This window comes from Nanorana parkeri, unplaced genomic scaffold (genome assembly GCF_000935625.1).
Source record: "Nanorana parkeri isolate BGI_ZX_2015 unplaced genomic scaffold, ASM93562v1 scaffold1214, whole genome shotgun sequence".
NCBI classification, from domain to species: Eukaryota; Metazoa; Chordata; class Amphibia; order Anura; family Dicroglossidae; genus Nanorana; species Nanorana parkeri.
This window is the reverse complement of record NW_017307482.1, coordinates 1866-25100: the sequence shown is the minus strand read 5'-3', so window position 1 is coordinate 25100 and position 23235 is coordinate 1866. Positions and strand designations below refer to the sequence as shown.

The 23235-nt window shown below is 43.6% G+C and overlaps 1 protein-coding gene and 1 long non-coding RNA gene across 3 annotated transcripts in view; one reads left to right on the top strand and one right to left on the bottom strand.

The window, feature by feature from the left end:
* The window catches only part of TMEM104 (transmembrane protein 104), a 29607-nt gene extending 16653 nt beyond the window's left edge, over positions 1-12954 (bottom strand). For both annotated transcript variants that reach the window (XM_018568585.1, XM_018568586.1), the window contains exons 1-3: positions 12875-12954; positions 5712-5804; positions 395-516 (exon numbers count right to left, since the gene is read on the bottom strand). In XM_018568585.1, the coding sequence (XP_018424087.1) occupies positions 395-516; positions 5712-5756 (167 nt within the window). In that variant the 5' untranslated portion in view covers positions 5757-5804; positions 12875-12954. The remainder of the gene's footprint in view (positions 1-394; positions 517-5711; positions 5805-12874) is intronic.
* An 87-nt stretch (positions 12955-13041) lies between these two features.
* Positions 13042-21728, top strand: LOC108797025. The gene is made up of 3 exons (XR_001941850.1): positions 13042-13083; positions 20308-20388; positions 21609-21728. It is a non-coding gene; the product is annotated as an uncharacterized LOC108797025 (long non-coding RNA).
* The last annotated feature ends 1507 nt before the right edge of the window (positions 21729-23235 follow it).

Below are 23235 nucleotides of genomic sequence, written 5' to 3'. Positions count from 1 at the left end.
CACAGCTGCATCATTAACTCTAGCCAATGGCCAAGACATCTGAAAGCAAGCCCTGGCTATTGTGGCACAGTAGACAGCCTAATGGAAGACTATGGGGTACCACTGTGCAAGTGCAGTTGGCACACTAAAGAAGAGCCTTGTTGGATGTAAATAAACACGAGAGGCTAAAACTATAGGTTGTGCAGAGCCTGAGTTAGGTCAGAGAACTGGGATAAATAAGATAGGTGCACTTTGTTTTTAAATCCACTTCACCTTTAACATGTATGCAATCTGTTAAACAGCAGAAGGCTAATTTCATGACCTGTAGATATCTGTCAGTGTAAATGTTTTTATTCATGTTTTTATTCATTTTAATGATAAACTTCATATAAACAATATTATTTTGTTCACTCACCTCATAAATGCCAAGAAGATAATAAGGATGAGGCTCACCATCCAGCCTGCCTTGGCAAATGCCTTTGGCATGGTAAGTGCACCTGTGCCCACAATCAAATTGAACATGTACACAAGACCAACCTATATAGGGAAAGAAACAAACATATCAAAATATAGTTTGATAAAAAATAAATTCTCATCAGCATTTAAAGCAATAAAGTCAAAAGGTTTTTTAAGCCATTTCAAATACCAATTATCTAATGTACAATGGATGGTGCTCCTTGATATTTAAAAATTGTAGTTTCCTGGAGAATCAGCTGGTCTCCTGAGCACCGGCCCCGATATCCTGTTTTAGGGTGGCTCCTTTTCGTTGCAGGGTCCTATGAAACCACCCGTGTGTGCTAATAAGCTGTGTGCGTCTCCACAAACACAGCAAGGCAAGCCAGTGTCCTCCTCCCTGCTCCCCCTCTACAAGCTAGTAAGTAAACAGCTGCTGTACAATGCTAAACACTGCGCTCTCTTGTGAACTTGTACTGGATTGGAAGTTTAGGAAAGCAGAGCTGAGAGAGTAGGAGCCAGCCATTTAGAAACATACTTTGCTGGGCAATGTATATTGATCTGGATTAATTATTGATAAACGTTTGAGAGTTTATTATTACTTTAAAATTGGTTTTCCAGCTATTTCAAACATTTCAAATAAATGTCCTACCTTAGAGCAGGCACCATTAGGTTAGCCATAAAAGCCTTTTATGTGAACATCTCCAATCCAAGAACAGAACCGACCCCATCGACCCACTGATCCCTTGTCCAAGGAGAGCAACCTTATTGGTCACCATTCTGTCACACTAATGGGAGCATATTAGATGGGCAGTGTGTATGGCAAACATTTAAATTGCTCGCTACATGAAAGGCAATCTTATAAAACTTACCTGCTGTGATCAGCACTACCTCAAACCAAGGGAGAGAGATGTTCAGATAAATAAGGACAGGGCTTCAGCTATGATCTCTCGTAATGCGGTCAAAATACTGACCATACTGAGCAATACTACCAAAAACTGGCATGGGTATCAGGAAGCAGTCTAAAGCTGGCCATACACAAATAGATTTCTGAACGAACTTTGCTACAAAAGAACTTTCTTTCGACTTTCTATTAGTTGATGGGATAAAATAGATGATCGATTTCAAAATAGAAATGAAAAAAAAAAAAAAACAGTCAAAAGGAGAAGGATGGAACATTTTTCTCAAACGCGATTTTAACAATGGATTTGGTTTTTGTTCGGGAAAGGGCATGTAGAATGCTGGCGAGTCTTCTTTATATGCCCAAATACAGTAATAGTTTGTTTTTCAGTCTTACACTATTCAGCTTGGACGCTGAATAGAAATGCACCTAATTCCTAGTCACCTAAATTAATCTAGTGTGCAAATCAATACAGAGTTACAGTCTGGTGTACGTTACACTGCTGCTAGATACTGTCACACACATTTTCTTTGTTCAACCTGCGGGCTGAACTAAGAAAATATAACACATTCCTCCATCAATCGTTATAATATTGGCCGAAAATTGCACTTTTGGCTAAATGCTGAAAGTGCCATTTTCTGCCGATACAGCGGTGCATCCCTGCTTTCTTTCCTCCCCGCTGGGCGCTGCGGGGGGAGAGTGCTGTGAGCGGCCGCCATTTGTACAGCATTCCTGCCATCAGATGGAGCCGAGGAGCATAGGAAATTCCTAAGCTCCTCGGCTCCATCTAGTAGCAGAAATGCCATGCGAATGCCATTTGCCCAGCCATAGGGAAGTTTAATAAATCATCCCTGAATTGTGTGATTTAATAGAACTCAGCAGCAGAGGGACTGAACTCCCAGAGAGGTAGTACATTTGAAAGAAAATCATACCAGATGACAATCCACCAATCAATTGGTTAAATGTGGCTCTTTGGTATCATTCACTCATAACGATAGAAGATAATGTGCTTAGTACAGATATTATGCAATTGTTACGCCCAAATGTCTGGAAGCAGTTGTGCAAGAACTATGAAGTGACAAATGTGTAAGTGACATGAATGGAAGTTGTCGGTGTTTCAGTCAGTGATTCATGTGATCACAAGACAACGCACATTTCCTGAAACATAGCTTTCTATATAAAAAAAAAATGTATAGGAAAGACTGATGGCCTTAACTAGCGGATATTTAATCACATGGGTGTCTGCAAGCAATGCGCAAAGGTTATACGTAAGGCAAAACAATATGCAGTCTTCGAAATTACAATACAACAGGAACAAGGGAAATCCTGCTTTGGTTTGCATTTTACAAACTGTGAACGCGTGAAGGCAATAAAAAAAGTGCTTCTGTAATGAAACATTTGCTGTAGTCAGCCATTTTACCTGACCACTGGACTCAATACTGGAACTATCTGGCGTCTTGACGAATCTTTTCACGTGGTGCAAGCATCTATGCTACCGGTTTCTCTATTGCACCATACTAGTAATATATTTTAATTATAAAACCCCAGATATCAATTGGCAGAATATGTCAGGTCTTTAATCAAATCACTGTTTTCCCCAACTATTATACTAAAAACAACAGTTCAGATGCACACTGTATATTTGAGGCATCAAATGTAAAGATAGGCATTGCCATGCAACAAATAGGAGGTCCCAGGTTCATATTCCAGACAAATAACGTTGATGTTAAAGGCTTAGTCCACCTAAAACCAAGAATTCAGGTATGACCTGTAGAGTTAATACATATGAGAATTTCTTACATCTCTTGGGGAACCACACTAGAAAGATCTCTTGATTGAGGTCCTAGGTTTGCAGACATGCTGTGGTCATTATGAGGGCTTTCTAGTAACCGTGTATTTGGTATTTGGGATCGATCACAGACAGTAGCACAATACTAGAACCCAGTCACACTGAAGATCATAGAAGGGAGTACTGCATCTTTTTTGTGCGATTTCGTGCAATTTTATTATTTATTTTTAAAGAAGAGCCACCAAGTGATTGGTTGCCAATTGGTTCCTGTTCATAGAGCGCTGGGGCTACAGAAAAAGAGATTGAAGACTCGATCCTCAATCTCTTTTTCTATTTGAAAAGGGAAATATCAGGGGTCTGTTTTTCCCCCCCCAAACCCCCCAACAATAAAAGTTAAAAAAAAATATATAATAATAAAAATCATTTAAAAAAAAAAATGTAAAAAAAAGGATGGGGGGGGAGTAATTTTGTTTTTCGGCCTGACAAATTTTGAAATTTTGGTTTTGGCCTAAAAAAAAATAATTTTCCTGCATCCCTAGTTGAAGGATCTATTACTGGTTTAACCTCAAATTTCAGACAGATGGCCTCATACATACCAAGCATACTCTAATGTAATGCAGAAGTCATAATTAACTCAATGACTGCAGCAAGGTAACCCCAAACCATAACATTTTCACCACCAGGCTTCACAGCTGGTATGGGCCTGTTCTCCTGAAATGTGGTCTTCAGATTGCACCAAACATGTCTATGGTTACTGCGGCCCAAAAAAACAAAAAAAACTTTGATTCAACAGCCCACAGCACATTGTTCCAGGGGGCCTTGTCTATGCTTGACACCATAATAAGGATCCTGGATATAAGCATACAAGTGGACAGTAATGTGGCCTGGCAAGTGGGTTCAACTTCTGGGTTGGGGGCAAAGTAGCTTTTGTTTTAACCCTACATAAAGCACATGCAATGTAGCATTGGGACTATTTGCACACATCCAGCTGCCCTATAAAATATTCACATCTTACGTTAAAGTGACACTAAACATTAAATCTTAAAGATGCATTCAAGTAGCTTAACAATTAACACAAATGTAGCTTATTTGTGTATCACTTGGCTGTAGAGCCTCACATCATCTCTGAATTGGTGCCGACACTGTCCTTCCTTCTGGAGGGTGGCTACTTTTGTTCCACATGGTCCCTGTGTGTGTTGTAGAGTAGCCACCACTCCAGGCTCGCTCCTGTGATGGACTACGACCTCACATTTAGTTTACCAATTTGTACTGAAATTGTAGTCTGCAATGGGAGCGAGCATGGAGCCGTAGTTACTCTAAAGTTGATCAAATTGTTAACTAGTAAAAAGTTGTAATAATGGTAGATTATTTTTCCATGCTGTAAACTGTATGCAGACCCGAACAATGAACTTCTCTTATTAGCTCCATTTTGGTATGTTAAATATTCCATTCAAAGGGTTTTATCATCTCTGTTCAATAGTTGTAAAAAAAATAAATCACTGTCCTGTGCACACTTCATCTGTCATATCAGTCCAGTTAGCCTTCCTAGTTCTTATTGTGAGCTACAGAACAAATTTTGTGGAGATGAAGACAGTGAGATTCAGTAGTTCAGAGAAAGACAACTGGGCAGTTTACAACAAACAACATTTAGGAACGGAGAGCATTTCTGGCATATCAACAGGATTTCTTCTGTATTTTTAGGGCAAGTTCACACCATCTTCTGTGTTCGAGCTGGGCTGGCCTTTTTTTGAGCAAAACCCGAAGACAAGACAGGGTAATTTGCCTGGTCATGGATGGGCTTGATTCACACCACTGTGTTTCGATGGTGTGCGTTCAAAAAAAAAAAAAAAGAGACCATAGAACTGAATGAAATGTCATTTGTGCCAGTTCAATAAATATCTTTACAAAATTCAAGGCAACTGGACTGGCTGTATTTTTTTTTTGAAGATGTTTCATTGGTCATCCAACCAGCTTTCTCAATTCAGAATGACTTGTACAAAAATTTTCTGGGAATAAATATGGTGAATGTTGCTCCAATCCACATAATCTGTTAGTCACAACCATGTGTTGATTGCATTTGCATAATTAGAGTTATGGGGTGTTAATAACCTGCCCAGAGAGAGGTGTTAAAACAGCATTTTATGTGGCAGAGTCATTACAAGTCATTCTGAATTAAGAAAGCTGGTTGGATGGCCAGTGAAACGTCTTCAAGAAAAATACAGAAAGTCTAGTTGCCTTGACTTATTTTTTACAGATATACCATGTGACCTGGATGAATGAGAACCTTCACAGACAGACATACAGTTCAATAAATTTCTACATAAAAAAAAAAAAGGAAACAGTCTAATGCGGCTCAGTTGAGCGCATTGGCACTATCCGTGGACGCGCACACCAGCAGCTGTGCAGCGGAGCGTGGCTGCTGGTGTGAATGTACCCTGAATAGATACACTTTAACACATGTGAACTGGAAACAAAAATGCTAAAAACACGGATAGCTTGCCAATTTCCAGTTTCATGTGATAAAGCCTAAACTCTCATAAAAAGTCAGATTAAAAATAGGGAAAGGTTATAAATGAAAACATTACTTACAAATGGAGAGTAGAGCTCCCCTGTATCAGTTATGTCACCTGCCATGGCTCGGATGGGATGTGGGCTGAAGAAAGGGAAAAGGGGCAAGGGGACCTAGAAAAGAACCATCAACAGCATTTAAAAATTGCAATGTAAAGTCACTTTAATTATTGATTGAAATACTAACTAAACAGAAACATACAAATAAGTATTAAGACATTGGTACTCTTAACATAATAAGCAGCATGGCCTAACGCATAGATAATAATGGCCTAGCACATAGAGAATGCAGCTGTCAAACATAAATCGTATGCATCTAAATATTTACCCAACGATGCTAATGCAGAAAAGCTCACATACATTGCGTACACACAAAATGCACAAGGTTATGATTTCTGTCAATTGGAGAGCTCCACCTCTGACTCAGCTGGGGGCATGTCAGACCTCTGCAGAGAGATGACTGCTTCCCACAGAGAGCAAGGGATCTTTTCCGCAGCATGGTGGCAGGGGACAGGCATTTCTAGTCAGGTTGTAGTTGCTTCCTAAAGAAAACTGTAAAATTTTGTTCACCTGTTGCTTTTATGCACCTGGATTTAACCTCATTCAACCTGGAAGGTCATGTGGGGCTTTAACACGTATTGATAGGACTGTTTAGTATTTCAGATCATATGTACATAAAGGAAAGACTGTAGTTTTCATTTACCGCCACTGTAATAATGGCCTCCAAGATTATTCACTTCCTCTGATATGTAATTATAACAATGACGTGCAGAAGTCTGTTTACGGTGTTAAAATTAAACTAAAAACAATACACATAATTACCAGAGCCGAATCCTACTTGGCTGTGATTTAAGTATTGCTTCAGGTGATGAATAATCCCAGAACTATCTTAATATCTATAGTTGGCAGAAGCGCTGGCAAAAAGACAGCGGTAAATCCGGTAATTGATTGGACAATGGCTCCCATAAGATCTCCGTATTAAAACTGTGACCTGCTTTGTAAAGAGCTTCTAATAATACACAGTAATTAGGAGTGCACAAACGTAGATTATGTACCTTGAAATATTTTACAATTATGTCACAGATTCCATAGACTGGTGTATACGACAAATGTGAGCATTTCTAAAAAGCGATTCCCTACATGGGTAGTAAAAATGAATATATAATTGAATAAAATACCAGGTATAAAATATCCAGACAGCACAGGGGTGCACGATCCAAGTGTTTGCTTTCAAAGAGGTAGAAGGCAACATTTAAACACATCAAAAGTGGTTTCAGTTAACCCTTTCCCTGCCAGCACTATATGCCTTACAGCACTGGCTTCAGGCTCCTGAAAACAGACTCTGTAAAGCTGTCAGCTTTAAACTGGAAGTGATTCTGGTGGCTGAGTTGCCGCCAGATCGCTTCCAGGAGCCGGTAAAGTGGTCACCCCCTGCCCAACATCCCACCTCTTGGGCTCCGCTGCCCCTCCTACAGAGCTGTGACTGGCATCATGGGTGTGGACCGGAAGCAGGGACAGATACCAGTGAACATCCGTTCGCTGATCTCCCTACTGAATAGAGCCGGAAGCGACGCTGACTGCATCACTTCCGGCTCCTCAGCTGTCATTGCCGGCCAGAGAAGAAGCTATTCAAGCATGATCCGCGCTTGAAGTGTAAAAGTGGCATTAGGGGGTCTAATAGACCCCTAATGTCACCTTAAAGAGAACCTGTCACCACAAATATGTGAGCCCCCTTATGTAATAGCAATGAAGTTAGTTTAAAAAAAAAAAAAAGATATATTTAAAAATACAAAAAAATTAAACAATTGTAAAGTCTCCGTCCTCCGAGAACTTGCGCATAATATCATAAACATGCTTCAGGTGCGCCAATATATGAAAATGACAATTGCAACACAAATGTTAGGTATCATCGCATGTGCCAGAGTTAGAGCAATAATTCTAGGGCTGCAATTCACTGCTAACTATAAATGGATGACATGTACCGGCTTTTAACACGTCACCTATGGACAATTTGGGGTACCTTATTTTGCCATTATTTCATGGATGCACGCAATTTTCAGGCTTGGCATGTTGGATATCCATTTACTTGGCATACCCTCATCTTTTATCAAAAAAATCAGGTATGAGATTGTGTTTTTGTACAATAAAATTAACTTAATATATTATTATTATATTTATTATTATTTTGGGTTTGATAGAGAGTTGCGCTATATCATGCAGTGTAACAATTTGCAACTGCCTCTATTTTATTTGACAGGGTCTCTGCTTTCAGAAAACATATAATTCTCTGGGAGTTTTCAGGCCTAAAAACTCCCCAAAGTGCATAAAGGTGCCAATACACTGTACGATTATCGTATGAGAATCACGGGAAATTCCGCAATCGTATGATAAATCGCAAAGTGTATGGAAGGCATGCGACTGTTTCTACTGTACGGTCGCACGTCTTCCGTCGAACAAGCAGGCTGGAAAGCCCGCAGAGAATCGTACGATCCTCGGCGGGTTTGTGGCCTGCTTGTTCGACAACTGCCGAACGGGCCGGTGTACGCACGCGCACACTGCCCATTCGGCATTGCAGTCATCGGAAGCCCGCCCCTCAGGGGGGCGGGCTTGCGATGATCGCAAGTACGATCTGCCTGTTCAAGTAGGGCAGATCATACGTTTTTTTTTATTACTTTACAAGTGTAAAGTGTATGGCCACGTTTACCGTAAAGCAATGCCGTAAATCCGGCCTAAACTGAGCAAGAAACCGAAAAAAAACTCCCAACACACGTATGCAGTTTCATTTACATTCTTATCTACGTGCTTACTTTCCAAAAAGGCATTCAAAACTTGAAATAGCTGCGTCAGCAAAGAGTGTGACAAAATGTCTTTATTGCGAAATAACATAGTGCTGTCTATATGGCACTTGGTCATCATCTGTAGACTACTGTACAGAAAAAACCCCCATTCATGTGTAGTATAGACAAAATATTACCATGAAATAGAATATTACTGTCAGAATAGAACAGAGGTAAAGGGGATTTGTCCATCTACACAGTTCAGTGTGGAGGAATCTGTACAATTTTTTTTTTGTATCAGCCAGTGGGTTGAACGAAAAAAACCAAAACCCTTGTACACCGTAGCAAATCTCATAAAGCAAATAAAAAAAAAAAAAAAAAAGTATTTGACCGCCCTGACGGAGCCAAATCCTTCTATATATGTGTCCCATACGCTCCCCATTCCAGACACTGCAGCTCACAGTGGGAGGGTTTCAGAAACAGAGGCAGAAAGGACAATCCAGAAAACAGTGGACAGGACTAGGTGTGGTCAGGTGATGACTGACATGCTACAGGCCTGCGAGTCAGCAGTGAGAATGCCGATAGGCACACCCCTGCAACATGTTTTCATCCCACTGTGGTGTAAGCAGGCACAGCCTACATGAAAGCGGCAACTCTGCTGAAATCAGGAGCAATGCAGCATTGTTGTCACACCATCACAGGAAGCGGCATTATGTGGACTTCACTGGCAAACTCAACAGATATTTGTGTGACTTTGCATTGGGACTAAGAAAATACTTTAATTGCAGCAGCACAAATATTTTGTTTTAATGCAAGGTCATAGTTCTACCTTAAATAATTAAAATCATTAGGCGTTATTCACACCATGTCTGTTGATCTGCATTCCCCACTAGGGATGCACTGATATTTTTTTTCCGGTACTCACCAATACCGAAAGTCCCATCAAGGAAGCCAGGCGGCGTGTAATGACTCTCCACTCAGCTTCCCGATTAGCAAGGAGGCCGTCCCCATGCTTCCCGTCACTATGTGACGAGTAAGCATGGAGCCGGCTTTCTGGCCAATCAGGAGGCCGGGCGCCGTGTAATGACGCGTCACCTGACTTCCTGATTGGCTAAGAAGCCGGCTCCATGCTTCCTCGTCATGAGGCGATGAGGGAGCATGAAGTCGGCTTCCCAGCCAATCAGAAAGCCGGGCGCAGTGGCACACAGAAAACAATTATTCACACTATACATGTGCTGTGGTGTGCAGAAAAGCTCAATGCATGTGGTGTGAACAAGCCCTAAATCCCAACCATTGGTGGTATGTCACAACTGATGTTATAAAATGTAAAAGAGAAAACAAATAGAATTTTTTTGTACTCAATGTAAAATCCTTTTCTCTGCGTTCATTAAAGGACACAGTGGAGATCTTGACCCTTGAAGATCTAAATATCTTTGAGGTGTCCTTTAATATACAGAACTGGAAATTATATTTCTGTGAACTCGATGAACATGGCTGTTAATTGTGTCCTGCCGTACAACAGTCTGGATGCGAATGACATATTACATAAGACAAGACCACAGACTTTACTTGCTCACAGACTACAGGATTCAGCAATTATGACATATACACACACACCCATACCTGTCTGCACTGCTGGTAGAAAAGCTAATGATTCCTTTTAGATGCAATACAACTATAACTCCCAGGGGCTTTGTGACACAAGAGTTTCGGGTTATGTCCGGGACCATACTACAGCACAGAGTGCCAGATCTGCTTTGTGATCAGAGATAAAGAGCAGACACTCCCAAACTCAGTGTTAGTGATCAGCAGAGAAGCAGGAACTAGAGATGCTGAATTTTACTTCAATACAGGGACATCTATAGCTCCCTTTAAGGGCTGCTGCAGAGTAATCAGGGCCACTTGTCCTCATTGATTTAAATGGGGCACAACTGCGCAGCAATCGTGCGGGTCATGCACAATTGCAGACAGCGATTGCCACGCAGACCCATTGATTTAGATGGGGTTCATCCATGCGGCAATCGCAGAAAAAAAAGGTACGTGTTTTTTGTGATGCGCGACTGGAGTGACATTAGAAAATAATGGGACCTACAGCACAATCGTCAGTGATGGGCGACTCCGTGACAGCACGGCAATCCGTGCGGTATCGTGCACGATTACCCAGGTGTGAAACTGGCCTTAAAACAAAGTAATATCAGATGTACATTATATACATTTACAGATCATTCCTACCTTGAAATGCCTCAATAAAAAGGTATATTTCCACTTTGGCAGTCAAATTTTAAAAAAACAATACGCTTGTTATGTGTTCCCATTTACAAAGCACATCGAAAAATATTTCTTAACTTTGATTTGTTTCTTTGGTGCCGGCCTCTGGGCAGACGGGAACCTATGCTGAACAATTTCTATATGTACCGGCCCCCATTCAAAGACTGGGGACACACTGGGTATCCTCACATTAACATGCAATGCTTCGAGATCTTTAGGCTCCATTCACACCTAGGTATTTTGTCACTCAAAGGTAAGGGAAACAGAAGGCTCTAGACAAGGAATCCCATTTGTTTCTATGGCCTCTGTTCACACCTGAGCATTTTGTCCAAAGCAGAAGAACGCCTGTTGCTGGAAAAAGTACACAAGCTACTTTTGGCCAACTACATGGCTTTTTGGTCCCATAAACGTCAATGGGAAACTTCATGCCACAAAACGCGCAGGTGTGAACAAGGGCCATAGAAATGAATGTGATTCCTTGTCTTGGACGTTTTGTCACGCTTAGCTTTGAGTGACAAAACACCTATGTGCGAACGGAGACGTAAAGTGACAATTAACGCAAGAATTAAACCTTAAACATACATTCAAGGACCTTAACTATCAACACAAATGTAAGAACTTATCTCAAATGATGCCTCTTGATCCGATCATCATCTTCTTTCCAGGAGTCTCTCCAGTGCTGGACCGGTATCTGATCCAGCGCTAGCTCCTAGTGTCCCTCGATGTCTGTCCGACGTGCACCCTCACGGCTGCGTGCATTCACTTCCACTGTGTCTCTCCTCTTCTCCCCACCAATGATCTCCATTGCACGTGTGCCCGCACACATCCTCCCGCTCGGCTCTTCTAGAAGCAGATTTCTACACCCGGGAGCGAGCAGCGGAGACACAGGTAAGTTTTTACCCATCGGGTAACTTTGTTATTTTTAAAAATGTTTTTGCAAATATCTACTCCTTGCTAGCAGTAAATATCTGTAACACTCCTTTGAAGCAGAAAAAATCCTAACACCCCCCCCCCCCCAAAAAAAAGACTTAAATTGTACTTTAATTCGTGAGTTTAGTGTCACTTTAACCCTGTCTGTACTGTGCTGGCAGATTTCAATTCATTTCATAACTAGATTTGAGCACGGTCTGTCCTAACAAAGGGTTAAAAACTTAGAGGCATTGTATGTAAATGAGAGGAAGTTCAGTCTGTCCCTCAACTTTTACACTTCTCAGAGTAGCCTGGAGTCTGCACAAATCCATGCAATTAATGCATGCTATCATGCAACACAGCTAACCTGCATTACAGCCTGGCAGATGTGCTGCATTGCCATTCATTTGAACACCACACCAACGCACCTCCCTGCCACACAGTGCTGAACAGCGGCGTAACACGCGCTACCGCAATACTGTGTGTTGTAAAAAATGCACTACTTTATTTCCACCACATCGCACGGTATAAATGAATGGCAAGGCAATTAAAAAAAGAATGGCAATGCAACTGGTAGGTACACATGGTAGGTACTTTGCACGATAGCATGCGCTTAACGCAATGCAGAGGTGAGCGGGCCCTTAAAGGGCGCACATTAACGCTTGTTGCGTTAACTCAACTTGTTTAAATGAATAGACGGCCAACTTAACAAAACATCAGGAAAAAACAAATATTTTTTCCAATGCAGCACATCACGATGCATGGTAGTGCTTTACCTGCGTTCTGGCGTGCTGTAACACATGTGCGTCAGATCTGCATTACCCATTGCAATGTAAATTGTGATCTGATCCTCCCTAGACGAGCCGTCAGGGTTCTGTTGCTTTGTCCCCTCTGGATATGGGGAACCCACACACAGGTATTAGAAAATTATGACATGTTTAGGAAAAATGGAAGAAGGTTTAGCTATTAATAAATCTTTGTAGAACTACAAATTCCAGGCTGATCATCAGCAAAATCTAAGAACAATCCTGAGGTGATAGAATAACACTCAGGGGATACAAAGGTCCCTTAATAGGTGTCATTCACAGATCACTACTACAGACTACTCATGCCAGTACACCAGCACCCCCCTTTTTCCTGTCTCAGTCACCATCACACACATATGTACATACACAGCTCCACAGCCCGTTCCACCCGCCCCGCTCCCCATCCGCCGTTGCCCCTAGTTACCGGTGCCCTAGGTGTGTTCCGGGTATCTCAGAAGCATTCGTGGCCACCAACAAAATCACGTGCGAGGCTAGCCAATCAGCGTTAAGAACGTCATCGTCCGGCCGGATCCTGCGCTTTCCGGTTATTTTTTTCCGGGTGTGGGCGGAACTTAGAGCAGAGGAAGCTGCGAAGAGGGCGTGGCTGGCGCAGACTTGGTGTTACGTGATAGGGTAAGATCTGTGCCTGCACGTGGTTATGTATTGGTATTAGGGGTGCTGGGCTTTTTTAGGACGACTTCTGCTGCAACTTAGAACTTCGTCTTATACACTTTGTGTTTATTACAAGGCAGTGTACCTGCTTGCTGCCTATAGAGGAGGGTGGGGGGTGCATTGCATAGTGCTGGGGTAGGTTGGACAAGAAGTACTTTGGCTTTATTTAGCTCCCCTTGACTCTAGGGCTGCCACCTTTTCTTCAAGTGAAACCCATACATTCTGAGTGCTGCAATTTTTTTTTTATTATAAAGAGAAGAGAGCGAGGAGAGGCAGCCAGGGGAGGGAGTAAGGGGACCAGCTATAGAGGACTACAAATCCCAGCAATACAAAATAATATGAAGCTACATACTCTGATGTTCTTGGTTGGCACCCTGATGTTTCAGGTGTGCTGTGCGGGCTCTCAGGGGGGCTGTGCGACTCTCGGGGGCTGTGCGACTCTCAGGCTGTCTGGCTATGGTATCTCACCAGGGGTCCACAGGCAGGCAGCACGGTGTCGGGGAGCCAGAGGAGGAAGTGCAATCACAGATGCGGCTACCAAGGTCCTCAGCAAGCGCGATCTCGGGCAGCCGCATCTGCCTGAAACCCGGGTCTTTCTGAGCTCCGGGCACCTGTAAACAGGCATATGCTGCCTGCAGCTCAGAGGAAGATCCAGTTTCAGGCAGATGAAGCTGCCCGAGATCGCGCTTGCCGAGGACCCCTGGTTTCGGCACTGAGTGTCTGGGTGCCTGCTGGCTGGACATCTGGACACAAGACTCCAAAACCGGACTGTCCGGGTGGCCAACCTACTTGACCCCTGACCATCAGGAGGAGGGTTGAAGACGGTTGGCCCCAAATGACTGGCCGCCTGGCTTCCTGATTGGTCAAGAAGCCAGGCAGCCTCAGCAAGCGAAGCCAATGTTCTTTCCCTAGATCTGCCACACGACTTCCCGATAATCTGGGCACTAGGCATCGGTACTCAGTATCAGCGAGTTCTGGAAAAAAAAATATCGGTACTCGTACTTGATACCGAAAATCTGGTATCAGTGCATCCCTAGTTTTAACCAATTGAGAACACAAAGTCCTCAATCTCTTTTTCTGTATCCCCTGTTATCAATGAACAGTAATCGTTTATGAGTGTTCCTGTTCATTGATAACTTGAGTACATTGTTTACTATAACCACAATTATGAATGAACAGGAGGTGATGTAGATCACTCCCATTCATTCATGATTGAGGATACAGTAACCATACCATATCCTCAATTATGTACAAATACTCAGTGATCGCTGAGTGTGTGTACCTCGCTCTTCTCTCTGACACGCTGTCACAGGAGGCTGAGCAAGCAGTGCACGGAGGAAAGCCCAGCCTCCTGTGACAGCGTGGGCTGTCTCCACCCCCACACCGATCTGCCGGACTGTGATAAGAGGCTGAGCGGTGTGGGAGGAGAGACACCGGCCGCTCACGGCGGTCTCCTCCTGCAGCGCTCGGCCGGCTGTCACTTTCTCTCCTCCCTGCTGGGACAAAGAGCAGCGCCCAGCGGGGAAGAAAGAAATCACGGCTGCGCCGACAAAATGGCACTTTCGGGATTTAGCCAAAAGTGCCACTTTCGCCCGGCGCCCCCCTTCAGCTTTACGCCCGGGGCCAGCGCACCGGCTGCCCCCCTGGTTGTTACGCCACTGTTGTGATGTACTTTAACTGTTTTTTTTGTTATCATTATCCTATAGAACATGTAAAACACAACTAAGAACTTCTCTTTTCTTCCCTTTTACCTTGTTAAATTGACCATTGAAAACATTTTCTTATATATGTTTTCTAAGTGCAAAAATTAACTTGATTCTGCTGGAAAACCAATGTTAGACTGTTACCTAAAGCAGTCTTATCTTCCTGCCCAAGACACCTTTGTGAGCTACAGAATACTTTCCGCCCTGTTTAGAACTACAGAATATTTATCCCTCCTCTAATCTTCCTAACAGACTTCCTGTCCTAGGGTGACACAGATCCTATATAGGTACATTAAGGAGAGAGAATGCTGTTACCTGTTTTCTTGTGACAAGAATTTTGTTACTGGCAGGCTCACCTGGTGTAAGTAAAGGAGAAAAAAAAACATAGGTCTGGTAAGCTGTAATCATGTATTCATCTATGTGCCACCCTATCTTAGTTTTTAAAGGGTAAAGCGCCGGAAGTCTTGACGCTTGGGTTATGCTGCTGCCTATAGGAGATTGGATGCTGGCAAACAAAAAAAGACCAGAAACTGTATGGCAGCCCAGGATAACCCCTCTCACTTCCAGACTGCCTCACTTTTTTTTGTAGTGTCCTAGGAAGACAGACATCCTTTCATCACCTGTTTTTGTTCAAAGACTAAGCTAATATTATTTAGCACTTTTCTTCAATTTGTTTCTTCAATCAAGACTTTTGTCTACATTGCTCCTGGAATTGCCCCTCCAATTGCAGTTATCCAGCTCAGTCGTCTTCACACTGGCTTTTGAAGTATCACATCTAGAAGCTCCAGGGCTGGACTTTGCAAGAATAACCTGGAAGTGACCTTCAGGCTTTGGGTGTGCTAGCTATGGAAGGCTCTCCAGGTCCAGAGCCATTGGCATTGCCTCAGTGCTGGCCCTGTTTCCAAAGACCTACTTAGTAAGCCAGTCAGGTGAAGCACCAGAAGCTACCTGATTTAGGCTGCTGGGCGCACTGTGGGTCTGAGCACTGACATCATCCACTGGATGGAGTATCATACACATGCTCCATGCTCTTTCTCACCATACAGCATCACGGAAGTATTATCCTGCTACTCCTCCTTTTTACAAACAACCACATTAAATAATCTTCATTCTGTTCCTGTTGCCTGTGTACAGTTACTTTGGTCAGCTCCAGTCATCCAACCCTCACCTTCTACCAGCTGTCTGGGTTTCAGGACTATTTGAGATCTTGCCTCTTAGGATAAATCTATATGTTGTCTTGCCACAATGTGGTCGCAACATGTCTAATTCCTGACATTGGAGGAAGGGGGCACTCCTGCTGTATTGGGTGCTCCCAGCTCACAGTGTGCTAACAGCTCCAAGGCTGCTTGTGAGTCTACTGATGGTGCCGCAGTCTGGAGTCCTTTTGCCCTCTGCTCTTGAAGGCTATCCAATTTTTGGAGTCCTCATTAGCTAAGTGAGATGTAGCTGTTGTATCCTTCAGCTGCAGTTTTGGTGGTATCCCTGGGTTAGAAATTGTAGTCTTGCTCCCTGACCCCCCCCTCATATTTACACCTCCAAACTTCCTGTGTCACCGCACCGATTAGCAGATCTTAATTGAACCTTCTTATGTCTGGATCTTTTCATTGCCCCATTTCCAATGACAGAATGGTTCCAGGGGTTTTACTCCAGTCTGTTCACTGGTCCCAAGACAAACGTGGGCATCCACACCATTATGGGTCTTAAGGCTCCAGGCTTCATTTGGGACAGAAATACTGCATGGGATCTACCAAATCTGTTATTACCTCCCTTCACCAGGGAGGCTTTCTGGCTTCTGTGGACATCAAAGATACTTGCATATCACTACCTTTGCAACCAATCAGGGATTCCTACCCTTTGCTGTGTCTCCCCTGCACTACCAGTTTGAACCCTGCTTTTCGGCCTCTTGTCTGCTCTCATGGCATCCCTGTGGTGGAATCCTGCTGAAGGAACAGTCAGCGCAGGCTCTGTTGGACAAAGTGGCTTTGACCTTCTAGACAATATAACAGTTCGGATACATCATAAACTTTCAGAAATCATTGCTGAAACCAACTTCTCATTGTGGAGTATCTGGGTCTAGTCCCGGACACAACTTAGGCCAGTGTTCCTTCGACAGGAGAAATGTCAGACACTGTGATCTAAGATTTGAACTGTCCAGTCCAGGAGCTATCTGACTCTGTGATATTACATGAGAATACCAATTTTATCTCTGTAGCATTGGACCTGTTTCTGCAGCATTGGACCAAATTGCTGGAGGGTCAGCCAATCCAGATTCAGTAGGACCATGCCACGACAATGGCATACATCATCCACCAGGGAGAAACCAGAGGTCTTGCAGAAGCAGGAAAGATAGGACAGATCTTTTCATGGGCGTAACTTGTTCCAGCCATGTCAGTCTTGTATATTACAGGCAATTCTAGATAATTGGCAAACTGATTACCTCAGCTGGCAGAGCTTGGCCCTGGGGGAGTGGTCTCTTAACCTGGAGGTGTTTCATGACCTGTGTCACTGGTGTGGAAAGTTGTATGTGGACCTCCTACCCCCAGATTCAACTACAGACTGGACAGGTTTGTTTCCAAGTACAGGAATCCTGTAGCGGAAAAACCTTATCTATATGTTTCCTCTTCTGAAACTTCTTCCTCGTCTGCTTCACAGGATTGAGATGGAGAGCGTTCTGGTGATGCTCATTGCTCCACACTGATCCAGGTGTAGTACTCCAATCTGGAAAGACTACTGGCAGATGCTCATTGGGCATTGCCAGATCATGCAGATTTTTTTGTCCTAAATAAGCATGGCTGCTTAAACCCAGGTTATGAGGGATAGGGGAATCTCTGAATCTGTGATTTCTAGGATGCTGAGAGCTAGGAAGTCTATTTACTGCCACGTCTATCATCAGATGTAAAATGCATGTTTTTCTTAGTGTAAGTTTTGGGGCTTCCACTCCAGGACTTTCTCTGGGGATCGAATCCCCTTTCTTGCAGCTGTGTCTGGACCAATGTTTGGCTCTTATCACTATCAAAGGTTAGGTTTCTGCCATTTCTATCCTGTTTCAGAGACCACCGGCCTCTCAATCCTTAATTAAGATCCTTGTACATGGGGTCTCCTATGTGTCTCTTCCCATTCCCTGGTGGCTTTACGGGACTTGATTCTGTTTCTGCACTTCAGAAACTGCTGTATGAACCAATTAGAGATGTTCCTCTCTACTTTTACCCATGAGGTGGTGTTCCTTGTAGCCAAGCCCTCTGTGAAACAAGTGTCTGAATTGGCAGCTTTGTTCTGTAGGGACAAGGTGGTGTTGAGGCCCAAGACTTTCCTTTTGTCTAAGGTAGTTTCTGCCTCAACAAGGACATTGTTTTTCTGTCCCTCTGTCTGGCTCCAGTTCACCAAAAGGAAATTTCCCTCCCTTGTCTGGATGTGGTTCATCTCTTAACCACTACTTCTTTAGGAAAGACTACTTTCCCTTTTGTCATTCCGAATAGACCCTGTAGAGGTACATCAGTTTATCCCTCTACCATCCCTAGAAAGCTCATGCAGACTATCAACCAACTTATGGTCCCAGGGATTGAGTTCCACTCTTTCCTGTCAAGGTGCACTCTACTAGTTCTGTGAACACTTCATGGGCTTTTCAAGGGCATCAATCAATTGTTTTCCCGGCTGCCAACTTATCTTCTTTTCACACTTTGCTCTGTTTTAACAGGTGGATGTTTCGGTCTCATCTGGTGCCAGATTCAGGCTTAAGGTCTTTCAGTTGGCACTTTGAGCTGCAGGCATTCCTCAGTTCTCTGTTTTCCTGGGACTGTTAGCGATTGTTTGCTTTGTTGCCCACCCATCTCTGGTTTTATCTGTCCTGAAGGTTAAATATTCCCTATGCCCCTGGCAAGAAAGAAAATAGGATTTTTGTATTCACTGTAAATCCTTTTTCTCTGAGTCCATTAGGGACACAGGCCCCACCTCTGTGTTTATGAGTATGCTCTTGGTACTGCTTTGCTACAAAAGTGAGGCATGCTGGTAGTAGGAGAGGTTATTCTTATTTGCCAGTGTTCAATCCTCATGTAGGTGACAGTATAACCCGAAAGTTAATGACTTCCTGTGTCCCTCAATGGAATCTAAGAAAAGGATTTTACAGTGAGTACAAAAATCCTATTTTTAATAACATTACAGCAAACATATACTGTGTGTCCTATCCATTCTTTTTTTCAATCAAATGTGCACTTCTCATTTAAAGTCCAAATTAACTATTTCTTTTTTTAAATCTGCTTAATACATTGCCAGTGCATTAAAACTGAAAATGTACAAAGTCTTAATGTTTATTTTCTTAAGAAAACAGCCACACTCTAGAACAGCCTGTCTCCTGTCATCATGCTGCAGAAAAGGACCCTGTGGAAGCAGTGGTTTCTCTGCAGAGGTCCAACACACCCCTTGCTGAGTGAGAGCTATAGCTCTGCAATTAGTAAAGCTCATGCTTTCTGCTAGGACTCAGCAAGGGCATTTGTGACCTCTACAGAGAGCCCATGCTTCCACGGAGAGAGCAAGAGTCCTTTTCTGCAGCATGCTGGCAGGAGGTAGGCTTTTCTATTCAGGCTGTGGCTGCCTTCTAAAGAAAGCAAACTGTAATACTTTGTAAGACTTTTGTTTTAAAGGAGAACTATGAAATGAGTGATTTCCACTCACCTCATAGTTCTAGCCGACCTGTGACAATGATACTGTCACAGGTCGGCTCAGTAGATCGGGAGGTGAGCGAACACATACCGGGTTCGCTCGCCTCTCGATCCTGTCACGGCTCTCTGCCGTGACAGGGGGAGGGGCTGGATTCCCCAGCGCTGACTGGCGGAACGGACGGGGGAGGGGGCGGGTACAGCTGGCTCTGCCTCTAGATAGGCAGAGCCAGCTGTCACTCACGCAGCTGGGCGGATCCCGTCATCTACGTCGGGATCCGCTCCGGCTGCGGCGTCTCAGTATACCGCGAGCTGTAGCTCGCGGTATACTGAGCTTAGGGTAACGGGAGGACGCTAGTTTGTGTCCTCCCGTTCCCCTAAGGAGAACTATGGGGAAAAACACTGACCCCATAGTTCTCCTTTAATGCACCTAGAGTGTATTTAGCTCAGTTAAACTAAAAGTTCAGTTAGGTTTTAAAGAACAACTCCGGGCAGAAATGTTTAACTCTCGCAGGGGGGCTACCCCATGCACTGCAAGGGTTAACTGCTCATTTTTGCCTAGGGGGGGGGGGGGGTATTGATAAGGAATCCTGACATTTTTCTGACCTTCCTTTGTTGCGTACATGCGTTGGATCGGTAACTCCCAACTTTTAAAACTAAACACAAACAAATTGCATTTTTGTGAAGGTGGTCAGCGAAGGCAAGCAAAATATAGCCCTCGTGACAGGTGTTTTTAATGACAGGTTTTCATGTCAAGTTACCAAATGAGTAGATGCTTTCCATGTTGTGTTTTATGTAGCCACTACTGATTTACTCTCTCTGGTATACAGGACCATGCGTATCAATGAGGACACAGTGATGAAAGGACAGCGGGTGATTTTAGTGCCCTATGAGCCTCACCATGTTGCCAGGTATGATTGCAGTCAACCAAAAGCATCTATTCTGTTAGGCCTTATTCACACTGCCGCGCATATACGCGCGGAAATGTGCGCATGTGCGTATTGTAACCTTATGCAACATATGCAAATAAATGGCTCCGTACACAGAGCTGCGTATGGAGCCGTATATTTGCGTCGCGTAAAAATGAGCAAAAACAGAATGGAACCGAGATGCGTCCGGGCAGCGTATTTCACGTGAATACACGTGTTTGCTTGCTTATACGCACGTGTACATTTCATTAAAATTTATATTACAAATTATGCATTCTGGGATTGCATATAGTGCACGCACATACGCGCGTATATGCATATACATATGCGCATATACACAATATACAAATTTGCTCTTGCGTTTCTCCCTCTGGAAATCTTGCCTTACTGACTTGCCCTCCTGCAATGTCAGCCAGCACCCCCCAGTGCCCTCCTGCATTCTCAGCCAGCCCCCCATCCAAACTATTACCCACCCCCCTGCTGCAATATCAGCCAGACACCCCAGCACCGACTACACCTGAAGCCCCCTTCTATAACCACCCAACATGCCTGCACCCCGTGTCTTTCAGCACTCAATTAACCTGCGCCCCCCCCCCAGAACTGCTTGCCTTCAGCCTTCCTTCTCACTTCCCCAGCTGTGCCCTCTCCTCCTCACCATCATGCCTGTACCACCTCTCCCCTCTCCCACTCAGCCTTTGCATGCCTGCCCCATGCTCCACCTTGCTGTCACCCCACACCTACAGGAAGTTCCCCCCTATCACCCAATGCCCCGGACCTTATCCTCACTTCCTGCTCTAGTTCAGATTAATGTTAAATGAACTTGCTTGCTGATGTCAGCATAGTTGCAGTGTTTGCTGGTTAGCACTACATTTTACCAATTTTACTTTTTATTTTCACTCACTAGATATAGCATTCATTTTAGATCTTTCATTTTTATCCAGCAAATTAATATCTTGGTTTCCTCCTACCAAATTAGTGTCTATGTTAGGGGTAGGCAACCTTGGCCCAGCAGATGTGCTGAAGTTACAAATCCCATAATGCCTCTACCTCCGGGAGTCATTCCTGTGGCTGTCTTGCAATGCCCCATGTGACTTTTAGTTCCACCACAGCTGGAGTACTGAGGTTGGCTACCCCGATGTACTGTATGTTATACTATTCTATTAGGTATATAGCTTTTTTCATTTTAATATGTTCTGCCTCAGGTACCATGAGTGGATGCAGTCGGAGGAGCTGCAGCAACTAACAGCTTCTGCACCTTTGACCCTGGAGCAGGAATATGATATGCAGCGCAGCTGGAGAGAGGATGAGGACAGTAAGTGGCACACATTGGCATTTTTAAATGATGATACTAGTCTGTTGTCTGAACTTTGGATGAAGAAGTCCAGTGTGAACTGCAGAAATGGATCATGAAAGAACTTTTAGAAGCAAGTCATGTTTCAGGTCATATTTCCTACTATATTGTAGACACTGAAATATTAGTTACCACAAGCAACATTTGTGCCCAGTTTTTTTTTAAGTAGACTTGTCAATGTATCATTTTAATTATTGCCTTTTTTCCACACTGTTCTACCAGTACACTCCATTCTCCTCAGAGCCTCATTCCCTTCTCTCAGGACAGCTTTTCTTTTGTTGTCTTTGTGGCATACATATTACATGAATGATTGGTTCACCACTTGTACCCCAAGACATTGTGTGATCAGTTTACAGATCATTCATGATGGTCACTGTGTTCGTAACTAGTTAGGACATTCACCATGGCTGCAAGCATATTCTCCACCTGTATGTTTGCCAGATCGAGTCCCATTCATTGCATCTGGATTTCTCATTCCTTAGTGGGAAATCTGGGTCTCAGCAACATTTACTACCACTATAATTTGCTAATTTGCTGTATTTATACAAGCCAAATCTGTTTTGCTTTGTTCAGGTGGCAAATCCATTATTTAATTGAATCTAATGGAGGACACATCACACCTCCTGATTTAATTAACAAAAACAGGATTTTTGTACTTGCAGTAAAGTCCTTTAGTTCATTGAAGAACACAAGATTCAGACAGTTATTTGTACTGCCACCTTCAGGAGGATTTGGACACTGCGAAAGAAAAGGAACCGGCCTGGTATAACCCACTCCCAGGATGCCTCTGTTTTGTAGAAAAGCAGTACTGTATTATGAATTTTTTTATGGCCCAAAAACTATGTGACACCACTTTGGTACTAGTTGATGATGTTAGAAAATGTTTAGCCTTTGCTTCACCTGCACAGCAACGCTGCAAGGTCACTAGTATGGATTATTTTAATAAAAAGAACCCAGCTAAGACCTTTCCTAGGGACACTCTGGTGGTAGAGGTACTTCATGTGGATTGGTTCACTGCGTCTTGACCCACCATCTTGAGGTAGATTATATATATTCTACGAAAGACGCACTCTACTAGATCTGTCACTGTTTATTGGGCTTTTCAACATCAAGCATCTACATTGCAGATGTGCAAGGCAGCCATCTTTTTTTGGGTTCATATGTTCACAAAGTTCTACCAAGTGGATGCTCAGTAATCTGCTGATGCTCGTCGGCTGTAAGGTGCTACACGCTGCTTAGTACTCGTACTCGGCCAAATGCTCTAAGTGCCCATTCACACCATGTCCGGATCAGATGCGGTACGTTACGTTTTTCTTCCGCACCAAAAATGCATGGATGCATGGAAAAAAAAATGCTGCATGTCACATTTTTCCTGCACTGGAACACACCCTAACGCGTCACAAACGCGGCAAAAAAATGAGCCGGCCGCAATGCGTTCCGGCCAGAATCGGACCGGAACGCACTGCATATGGTGTGAA